The sequence below is a fragment of the Lissotriton vulgaris genome, chromosome 1_1 (genome assembly GCF_964263255.1).
Source record: "Lissotriton vulgaris chromosome 1_1, aLisVul1.2, whole genome shotgun sequence".
NCBI lineage: Eukaryota > Metazoa > Chordata > Amphibia > Caudata > Salamandridae > Lissotriton > Lissotriton vulgaris.
Window position 1 is genome coordinate 92,680,006 of NC_141685.1, and position 11,649 is coordinate 92,691,654.

Here is an 11,649-nt window from a genome sequence, read left to right on the forward strand (position 1 = left end):
CATTCGCCTGCTTTCACTTCTGCTTTTCTACACAGTTCTCTGGCCACTGTCACAGAACCATTAATGATGTATAAAATGAAAAAAACCACAGCCAGCTCTGAAGAATCTTAATTTTGTGCTTGCTAAATTGTTTGAGTGTGTTGGGTTTATATGTTTTATTACTAATCTTTAATCCAAGCATTGTTCATGGTGTTGATTTTACAGGTAGCATGGTCAGGTGTGCTTGGATTTCTTTTGTTAAAAGTCTCTCAAAGAAAAAAAACGAACAATGTTTCTTTACTTTTAGTCCACTTTGTGCTAGTCTCCCAATGGGTTTGCTGATATTTCATGTTGTTCCTAGCTGTAGGGAAATAAACAATAGCAGAGAATAGACACGTTCATTGATGGTGATGGTGGTGTGCTCGCTGATGTTTTTTTAGGTTTGAAGATTGACAAAAGCTTTTTGCACGTTCACTGCCATGATATGGTTTTTCTCCTGTGTGTCTTCGCTGATGAATCGTTAATGTTGATGAGTCACTAAAACTACTTCCACATTCATTGCACTTGAATGGTTTTTCCCCAGTATGTGCTCGCTGATGCTCTTTTAGGGTTGATAATTGACAAAAGCTCTTCAGACATTCATTGCAATTATATGGCTTTTCCCCAGTGTGTGTTTTCTGATGCCGTTTTAGGTGTGATAATTGACTAAAGCTCTTCACACATTCACTGCACTTGAATGGTATTTTCCCAGTGTGTGTTCTTTGATGCAGTTTTAGGTTTGATAAACATATAAAGCTTTTCCAACATTCACTGCACTTGAATGGTTTTTCCCCTGTGTGTGTTCGATGATGAATCCTTAATTTTGAAGATTCACTAAAACTACTTTCACATTCACTGCACTTGAATGATATTTCCCCAGTGTGTGTTGTCTGGTGCCGTTTTAGGTTTGATAATAGACTAAAGCTCTTCACACATTCACTGCACTTGAATGGTTTTTCCCCAGTGTGTGTTCTCTGATGCCGTTTTAGTTCTATGAAATGACCAAAGCTCTTCACACATTCACTGCACTTGAATGGTTTTTCCCAAGTGTGTGTTCTCTGATGCCGTTTTAGGTTTGATAAACATATAAAGCTCTTCACACATTCACTGCATTTGAATGGTTTTTCCCCTGTGTGTGTTCTCTGATGCTGTTTTAGTTTTGATAAACATATAAAGCTCTTCACACATTCACTGCACTTGAATGGTTTATCCCCTGTGTGTGTTCCCTGATGCTGTTTAGGTTTGATAAACATATAAAGCTCTTCACACATTCACTGCACTTGAATGGTTTTTCCCCTGTGTGTGTTCTCTGATGCTGTTTTAGTTTTGATAAACATATAAAGCTCTTCACACATTCACTGCACTTGAAGGGTTTTTCTCCAGTGTGTGTTCGCTGATGAATCCTTAATGTTGAAGATTCACTAAAACTACCACATTCACTGCACTTGAATGGCTTTTCTCCAGTGTGTGTTCGCTGATGAATCCTTAATGTTGAAGATTCACTAAAACAACTTCCACATTCACTGCACTTGAATGGTTTTTCCCCAGTGTGTGCTCGCTGATGCCGTTTTAGGTTTGATAAATGTATAAAGCTCTTCCTACATTCATTGCACTTGAATGGTGTTTCCCCTGTGTGTGTTCTCTGATGCAATTTTAGGCTTGGTAAACATATAAAGCTCTTCCCACATTCACTACACTTGAATGGTTTTTCCTCTGTGTGTGTTCGCTTATGATTCCTTAATGTTGCCGAATTCCTAAAACTACTTCCACATTTACTGCAATGGTATGTTTTTTCTTTCTTGGTTAGTGCCTCTAAGTTGGGTATGTCTTTTTCTACATCACTTGACTGTGCTTTCTGTAGGGCAAACATGACCGATAAAGCACTTGTGTTATTCTCACACTCCATGTATGTGTGTGATATTTTGCACACTTGCTTTCCGGTTAAACACTAAAGTTCAAAGGTCACAAAATATTCACCACACTCATAATGTGTGTAAGGCTTCTTTGAGGGTGATCGTGCCTTTAGACTGGATAATGGTTCTACAAGCTTGTGGGTAAAGATCCATTGTCCTTCTGGTTGGTGCACACTGGGACAGTACTCTGTTTTTTATATAGCAGAACACCCATTTCGTCTAACTTTCAGTTAACTGTGCTTTTCGCTGGTTGCTGTGGAATGGCCTGAAAGCGTTTACAATACACCTCTAGCACTGAATGGTGGTCTGATATCTCTTTAGGAAGCCGAGTACTGCTGTAACCACCTCATGATCACAGCTGGTATTGGACATGTTTACACAAGAAGTGGTTGATCAGTATTGCCTTAATTTTCTAGGAGGTCATTTCTTCATCTTCTGAAGGTATGGAGGTGCACAGCTGAGACTCGTAGAACCACTGTATTGCCCTTGACGGTACTTCCAAGATCTGTCAGTTTATGTTCAGGTTCGGCTGCCTCTGTCGGCACTTATGTTTTCCTGAATACTGGAACTCAATGTTTCGGACTTTGCTTTTGCAGATTTACAGAATTATCTTCATTATTCTTAAACATTTTGTGCAATCAAGGATTGTTTTCTGTCGGATATAAAGAGATTTAAATTACTTAAATTGAAAACACTGGAATGTGCATATACAATTTTTAATTCATTGTAAAAGCATCTAATTTATTACTAATGTTGAAACGTATGAAGACATATTAATACCTATTTAACCATACAGAGATATTTACATAAAAGTTCCTTTGAACATGCCACGATCTTATTTAAATTTTGTTGTTCACGGAGGTGCCTGGTTTAATTCACTACTAACTACTAACTCTTTTTTCAGGAGGGTTCCCCTCACTGTTGTCTCAAGGCTTGATTATGGGGGCCTTTTGTGCGCTGATTGTGTTTGGGGCCCTTGTGGTGTAAAGGGGCTCTATCTGGGCGTTGTATCATGTATCGACCCTTACCCCATAATATGTCCCTGCCTAGTCTAAAATGGCATTATAAACCACTCAACTCAGCCGTCTTAGACAGATGGGTTGAGAGCCTGCACACGCCTTTTGTGCGCAGATTGTGTTTGGGGCCCTTGTGGCGTAAAGGGGCTCTATCTGGCCCTTGTAGGCCCTGCATCATGTATCAACCCTCTCCCCATATAATGTCCCTGCCCAAACTAAAATAGTAGCGCCTCTCGGACTCTAGAAATCTAGATATTGACATAGGACATAGCATGTCCTTCTTATGGACATGAAAGAAGGACTATCATGTTCGATAGCGTTTAAGTATTTCCAAGGTGGCGGCCATCTTAGAATGATGTTGTTTACTAATTCTGCTTGGATTTCCAGACTGGCGCGGTCCATCGTATTTCCAAGTGCATCCTTGGCCACTGTTCATCCAATCCCCCCTATCCCTCTAATCCGATTCCATCTTCCTAATTGCATAATCTAGTTTTACCTAATGTATTTTAACTTCTCTTTTTAGGTTGAGCCTGTAGCAGCGCATGCGCTACTTGCTCGACTTTTAGTAAGGGGATTTCAGAAGCTTACCAAAGCTCACCACACACTTGTGCGTGTGTTTTGTTTTTAGTTACAGGCTATTGGGCTTTGCGTGCGTCTTTCTAAGAATGACGAAAAACTAAAGGAAATGATGGACAGAGCATTGACAATACAAGCACTCACCCCCAGTCAACTGATCTGGGTTTAATCCATCACCGTTCTTGAGCCCACTCTGCCACCCCAGTTCAGACATGGCCATATGCAAATCAGTCTGACCCTGTGCCTCATGGGAACAGTCCAGCCCGTACTGCTAAGCCATGCCTTCCCTGGACCGGAAACAAGCTACCGAGGACCGGTTTCTGGCAGTCCAGCCTTCATCAGCCCGGCTTGCTTGAATCCAATGGCAAAGTGAGCAAGGGACTCACGTCTGAGCATACCCTGCCAACTTATGGCGAACAAAGAAAAACCAAAGGAAATGATGGACAGAGCGTTGACAATACAAGCACTCACCCACAGTCAACTGATCTGGGTTTAATCCATCACCGTTCTTTAGCCCACTCTGCCACCCCAGTTCAGACATGGCCATATGCAAATCAGTCTGACCCTGTGCTTAATGGGAACAGTCCAGCCCGAACTGCCAAGCCATGCCTTCCCTGGACAGGAAACAAGCTATCGAGGACCGGTTTCTGGCATATCAGCCTTCATCAGCCCGGCTTGCTTGAATCCAGTGGCAAAGTGAGCAAGGGACTCACGTCTGAGCATACCCTGCCAACTTATGGCGAACAAAGAAAAACCAAAGGAAATGATGGACGGAGCGTTGACAATACAAGCACTCACCACCAGTCAACTGATCTGGGTTTAATCCATCCCCGTTCTTTAGCCCACTCTGCCACCCCAGTTCAGACATGGCCATATACAAATCAGTCTGACCCTGTGCCTCATGGGAACAGTCCAGCCCTAACTGCCAAGCCATGCCTTCCCTGGACCGGAAACAAGCTACAGAGGTCCGGTTTCTGGCATTTCAGCCTTCATCAGCCCGGCTAGCTTGAATCCAGTGGCAAAGTGAGCAAGGGACTCATGTCTGAGTATACCCTGCCAACTTATGGCAAAGAAAGAAAAAACAAAGGAAATGATGGACGGAGCGTTGACAATACAAGCACTCACCCCCAGTCAACTGATCTGGGTTTAATCCATCACCGTTCTTTAGCCCACTCTGCCACTAAAAATAACAGCACGCAATTGGGCAGAGGTGCGTGCATGTCCAGCTTTGTCTCTGTCCACGGCCTGTTGCTTGCGGTTACTAGCAGGGGCACTCTCATTGCCATCTGTTCGGATTTGGATTTCAAAGGCTTCGAGTTGCGTTCACTTTGTGGCCGCGGATGCATGGCAAGGCACTCTTTTCTGTAAACAGTGCTTGTTTTCCTTGCTGGAAGTCTGCTGCTCGAGCCTTGCTGTTCCTGATATCTTAAATAATTCTGGTTTTCAAGGTCATCTGCACGATTAGCTGCGATCCGTGTCCGCAGCATTCATAAGTTAAGGTTTGCAGTATTCTGGAATGCTAGTGGAGCGACAGATTACAGCTATTCTTAGTGGCTCCACCTGTTGTTTAATTACAGATACGAAGTCTTTAACATTGTTCTATTTTGATTAATGGCGTGTATTTGTTGTGCGTCACGATAGTACCTATTAAGTTAGCTCAGGCAATATAAATATAGCTTTGATGTTCATAGAGGGTTAGTGTACGTCCATGATGAGGGTCTGACGTATATTTTAAGGTATAGTGTAATCTGACATCTATCCTTGTCTTAGTTTGAAAGTGTTTCATGTAATAATGAGTGATTTAGCGTCACCGCTGTGTTGGTGATTGGCCATAAATAAAATTCCAATGTCTACCTTCTGGGTCCTAGTGAGAGCTTGAAGTCAGGTTGTAAGACATTAAAAACTTTAGATTCGTTCAGCACAGCATTATAGAAATGTTCCTCTCCAAGAGTCTCGCCCACACTCAAGTTTCATTTTAACGAATAATCTACGTTGGAACTGCCCCTGCAGCTACTCCGCATTACCTTGATTCATTATCTCATACATTCATTCACTTGTGCATCCATCTGTCCGTTCGCCCTGACAGGGATGGTCACTTAGGCTCTCATATACTGAGCCTGCCTCTGCAGAGGGAGCCTTAGAGGTACCGGTTCTTTCCTGCCCCCTCTTTTTGGAGCATCGGGCAATCATTGCATAACACCCCCATTTTAAATATTTCAGGTTTTCAAGGTCATCCGCCCGATTAGCTGCAGTCCGTTTGGCGCAGCATTCATAAGTTAAGGTCACAGACATTTCATCTGTCCGGGCTTTGTTGTGACAGTGTTGACAGATGTTATAACCCTGGTTTTAAGGCTTAAATAGTGTCGCACAAAGGCACTCATGCGAGGCTTATTTTAAAGCTGTTGTTTGCTTTACATGAAACATGCCCGGCCTGTGAGCCGCTCCCTGCTGTCAGGTCGCCAGTGTTCTCCGGGGCTTATCGCCCGCTTCATATCTCGGAGTTGTTCTGCTTTGAGGGAGTCCCGTCTCATGAAAATCAGACCGCCTTCTCAGGTTTTTTTTTCAATTTCGTGCAGTGACGTCATAATAAAACAATCATATTTCTTTTGTTCAGTTATTAGTTGAACTTAATCTTCACCGACTTAACAAAGGTATTTGCAGGGCCGCTAGAATAATGTGGCATGAGAGGGCCACATTAGGCGGCAGGATTACCTGAATTATGCACCACACTTGGGTTCACGATGCCCCGGAACCCAAGTGTACGAAGCATAAAGCTTTCAAGATTCGAAGGTCAGTGCGTGAGTAGCTGACCCAGTCTACGTTTATTGTTTTCATTCTGGGAACTGTAGTCCTAAATTTATAATGGGATAAAAAAAAAACTCCTGCAAATAAAGCAATGCAAAAAAAAACCTAGCCTGGATACGCTACTCACATAGTGAATCGGTAAGCTTGAAAGTTCTGACAGCAACAAACATTTATGGCGAAGTAGATCTGCTTTGTTTCCTTGAGTGTTTACTACCTAAAAACTTTTCCAGAAATTTTGGAAAGGGGCGGGGGAAATCTTATTGTCCCACTGTGGGAGACACTATTTCCTCACATTTCCTCATCCAATTATTTATTACCTGAGGTGTACCACCACCTCAACCACTGCTTGTTTATATTTGCAGCTGGGCCCTCACTTCAGGATTTGCTGATTTCCACCTAGTATACGCATGCATATCACGCTGGGAAGCACAAAACAGAAAGATATCTTCTCTCTGGATATCTCCTGTCATGGTGCTGCTGTTTAATGGGCTGTCTTTGCAGAACGGAGTCATGGAACTTTCCTCCGCCCACCCCATGATTTGCTCCATCCCTTCCTTCTTTCATCTGACCATACCCCCTTCTCCTCAACTACCCTTCCCTTCCTCCCAAGTGAGCATGTAGTACTCCGGTCCCTCCCCTCTTTCCACTCTGGAAATTTAGTGAATTTAGCCATGGATTCCCTTTCTCGAAGATCACTAGACTCCAAACTTGTTCCAGACGGCTGTAATTCCTACACTATCATATACCCCCCTAAACTATGTAAAGCGTGTTGAAGAACTTCAAACACAGGCTTCTCAAATTTCACCCAGAAACCCTTATTTCCACCCCCTATGTCTGCCCGATTAAAGGAGCTACCATTTGCACTAAAAGACCAGCACAATGAAGGAAAGCCCTTTGCTCTCTGCTCCGGATCACTGCATCCACTAAAGCTCCCCACGGTCTCAGACTCTCTGTAACTTGATGATGTTTTCCTCACCCATCAAACTCTCTGTGACGAATACGTTTCCTCCCTGACCCAAGCTCATCATAGCCCTTTAGTCATCCCACGGGTACCTCGTTCTGTACCCTCCCCTCTCTCCACTACTTGTATTGCTCCACCCCTTTCCCCACCTCCCTATCCAACTTCATCAGATTACCCAAAAGCATTAATTTACCATTACCCTTGCAGCTTTTTTCAACTGGCATTTTTCGTCATAATAGCCTGAGCCCTCATTACATCCCTAGAGCAGCGACCACTAAAATACACTGACTCGATACTAACATCTTCACCTCATCTCTGCCCCTGACCGCTGAACATGCCCCCGCTGTCAGCACTGAGGCATCTGTGACACCCTTTCTGGACCAACCCATGACACTTGCTATCTCTGAACCCACTAACATGACAAATAACACGGCGCCTATCGACTCATCAATCTGTGTATGAGTCCCACACCCCCACTCCTCAATCATGACTCCATCTCTATTCCCTCCTCCCCTGGTTTTCCCAACTCAGCTTCTCCCTAACACCATAAACCGGAGCACCCTCTCTCCTGGCCTCCTGGCCCACATCACGACCTCCTGTTCCAACATTACTAATGACGCCAAACTCACTGAGATCCCTCAAGAGCTTCATCAACTTACGGCTGAGGTTTAAAGACTAGTATCCCTCACCTCTGAGCTCGCTAATTGTTGGGGTCCCACCAGGCCAATGGGTAACAATAGACACTCCCTTTAGCAATCCAATACCAATCACGTTCAACGGACGTCACCCAGCACATCCAATGGGATCTCAGCAATCGCAACGTCTCCTCATTTGACCTGGAAGACAATTCCCTACCCCCAAGCCTCCACCCGACCCATCAGGATGAAAAATACTCAATTGGACAACAATATTTACTCCCTCCTCATTCAGTCAAAACCACATACAGAACCAAGGCCCAATCCCAGAGCACTTAACAATTCCAACTTCAAGCAAATTCCCATCACTAAGGCTGCCTCCATACCCACCTGAAATATACGCTACTCAATTGCAGATCGGCATCTACACATGCAGTGGATATTGCTGACCTTTTCCTTACTTATGATCTTAACCTTATAATCCTGACTGAAACTTTGCTAAATGACTCCTTCACTCCAACGCTTGACATTCTGGTACCGCCCAGCTACGACATCATCAGATTAGATTGACCACACAGACCTGGTGGAGGTAAACCCTGTACTCACTGCGATAATATCTCTGTGAAGCAAGCAGAAAACGTTACTCTCATCTCGTGTGAATATCTAGGCATCGATATCCTGAGTAAAGGTAGGCTTCGATACAAACTGCATGCATTTTACCACCCTCCAGGAGATAACCTCCCATCCATTGAACAAATTATGGAAATCATCACAACTAACTCGGATGTATATTCCGCACAAATCTTCCTTGGTGACTTCAACCTCTACTGGAATGACCGAAAGGACCAATCCGTGATTAGCCTAAAAACCTTCCTAGCTGACCTAAACTTGATCCAAATATGCGAAAGTCCTTTCCAGAACCGGGGAGCGACCTTGGATCTAATTATCTCTAAAGCTAATTCCATTCAACTTGAATCTATCATTCCATGTGATTGGACAGACCACCACTGCATCACTTTGCTCATCACTGAATCGCTGTCCTAAAAAAAGGTTCAAATAAAAAAAAAGACACTAGAAATGGAACCCTCGAAACATAAACCTGAATGAACTGACATCTATCAGCAATTACATCCTACCCCTCCCGAGGACATGTCAGATATCCAGGACCTTACTGATCATTACACTAATTCAATGACAAACATTCTAGACTCTATGGCACCCCTCCAACTAAAAAGAGTATCCACCAAAGACTCCGAGCCTTGGTACAATGGTAGTCTAAACGCTGAAAGATGCAATCTAAAATTGGCTGAATGGTCATGGAGATTCTCCTCCTCGCTCGAACACCTCCAGCACCTGAAATCTCTAAGAATAATTTACAACAAACACATACATAGCTCAAAAACAAACATCTTTAGGAAACTGCAAAACAATGCCAGGAATCAACCTAAAAACTGTTTGAACTTGTTAAATTGCAATCTAACAGACAGCCCCAACCTGCTTTCTAGGTTTAATCTGCAGCTTGACTGCGACGAACTTGCCGCCTTCTTCCTGGGACAGACGAAAAAACTGAAAGTGACTTAAAGACTTCATTGTATCTCCTCCTGATGCCTTCACACGTCAGCCCCCACCCACCCATGTGGCCTGTGCATCCTGCACACCCCCCAAAAATATTGCCAGGTGGTGTTCATTCAAATCTTTTGATGAAATCACCATACTACAAATCATGTCAACACTTAAACCTTCAAACCACTTCAGCGATCCGCTTCCTTCAAATCTCTTCATGATGATTAAAAACTCTCTTCTCCCACTCTGAACCAAAATAGTAAATGATTCATTAATTCAAGGCACTATACCAGACTGCCTCAAGTCTGGACAGATAACCCCCATTATTAAAAAACCCACGGCGGACCACACTGATCTAAATAACTTCAGCCCTATTTCTAGCATCCCGACTCTTTCAAAGTTCCTCTCGAAATGTGCCCATACCCAGCTATGCAATCGCATAGAGCAATTCCAACTCTTAAACCAATCCCAATCCGGCTTTCTTCAGTGACGCAGCACTCAATCAGCCCCACTCACATCATTGACGACGTGTTACAAATGTTTGATAAAAATGAATCCTACCTTTTAAGCGTCCTTGACCTCTCATCAGCATTTGATACGGTCAAACATGACAGCCTCCATGACTTACTGGAAAGCAGGATCAGGTTTACTTCCACCCCCTCCCCCCCCCCCACGCCCCCTGATGACTTCAAGTCAGTTTTTCAAGCCCTAGTGATTTTCAGGCTGGACTATGGAAATTGAACCCTTTGCGGCCTTCCTACGTCAAAGTTGGCCCCCCTTAGGGACTCCCTTAACTCAGCTGCAAGGCGTATTGCTGTATCTAAATGCAATAACCACATCACACCTTATCTGAAATGACTAAACTGGCTCCCTACCGAGGCACAAATGAATTTTTCAATTGCCTGCATGACACACATAGCCATACACTCCAACACCCCGAGGTACATTGCACAAAAACTGAACCTCGAGAAGCACCACATCTTTACTGTTGAAACTGCAGAAATTCAAAAAGAAAACTTACTATCGAGCCTACTCTGGCATTGCCCCGAGTATCTGGAATTTCCTACCATCTGAAATTCTTTCAAAAGATACGTGAAAGTGCTACTGATGAACAAATTCTTGCTTTAGCTCCCTTGATGCTGTCGATGGTTATTACTGTTTATTATTGGCTGCCTGACCTGTATCTCTCATGGGCGGCTCCTCCATTAGAGAGAAGGAGCGTCACCCCACTTAAATGCATCCCAGAAAACCCCCAGAGACGAAAAATACAATGATAATGAAGTTAATTCTTTACCATTTAATTTTTCGTCGCCCCGTCCTGACTCAGGAAGGAGCAGGGCCTGCGAGCGGGAGCAGTTGGTGGGCTTCCTGTGCACTAGTTTATAGTGCGCATGTCTCTTTGGATGGCCGTCTTGTGACGGGCAGCCTAAAATACGCATTTTAACCTCTCAACTCAGCCGTCTTAGACAGATAGGTTGAGAGCCTGCACACACCTTTACTGTCCTCTGGAGCCCCAAGACACACCACTCCCTCCAATCCTGGAGCTTCTCTCATGCTGAGAGCAGTGCATGGATTTGTTAAGTAGGTTAGCTGGGGCCCTGGATGTGACCTTGGAAAAGAAGAGGACCGGTGCAAGAAGGACCCGCCTGCGCAAGCAGTTGTTTTAAAAAAAAATGTATTTCATGTATTTTATTTATTTTATGCCCCCGCTCTTTTGCCCGCCCCTCAAATCGGCATTCTTAACAGCCATCACTGGTTTCTCCCACCCTAATTGTTTATGTAGCACTTTTTTTGACTAACAGGAGTTCTTCCCCACATGGATTCTGCTACTTCCTGAATTGTTCCTGTGATTGTTAGTATTGTTTATGATTGTCGGCCTTGCCTCTTTCTCTCACCCTGATAATTTGTAAAGCGCTCTGATACTGTCTTGTGTCATGTTCACGCTATGTAAAACTTTAAATAAATCGATTACTCCCACATTATGCTGTAGAGCAGCAGTTTAATGATTTTATTTACTCTCTGGTTTTACTTTTCTCAAATGTTTTTCAGATATTTTTAGTTTGCCAGTATTGACGCTGAGCTACAGTCTGTTTAGTTGTCCCACCTCTAACTTTACTGCTGGTTGAGATAGCACACCAGCCTGGCTGCCTGCGAGTTAAAAG

The 11,649-nt window shown here is 43.7% G+C and overlaps 1 protein-coding gene across 1 annotated transcript; it reads right to left on the reverse strand.

The window, feature by feature from the left end:
• Positions 1–377: 377 nt before the first annotated feature.
• LOC147737523 (uncharacterized) lies at positions 378–1,888 on the reverse strand. Its single transcript, XM_086924343.1, has 3 exons — positions 1,766–1,888; positions 1,286–1,660; positions 378–1,214 (listed from the first exon to the last, which is right to left on the reverse strand). Exons 1-3 carry the CDS (start codon positions 1,886–1,888, stop codon positions 378–380), a joined length of 1,335 nt encoding a protein of 444 aa, XP_086780469.1.
• Between the last annotated feature and the right edge of the window lie 9,761 nt (positions 1,889–11,649).

Excerpts from the sequence above, each read along its gene's own strand:
- LOC147737523 (XM_086924343.1), bottom strand. The coding sequence starts at position 1,888 with ATGTTTGCCCTACAGAAAGCACAGTCAAGTGATGTAGAAAAAGACATA. Across the intron at positions 1,661-1,765 it reads GAAGTAGTTTTAGGAATTCG|AGAACACACACAGGGGAAAC; the intron begins GCAACATTAAGG and ends AAATTGCATCAG. Across the intron at positions 1,215-1,285 it reads CATTCAAGTGCAGTGAATGT|TGCAGTGAATGTGTGAAGAG; the intron begins GTGAAGAGCTTT and ends AAACCATTCAAG.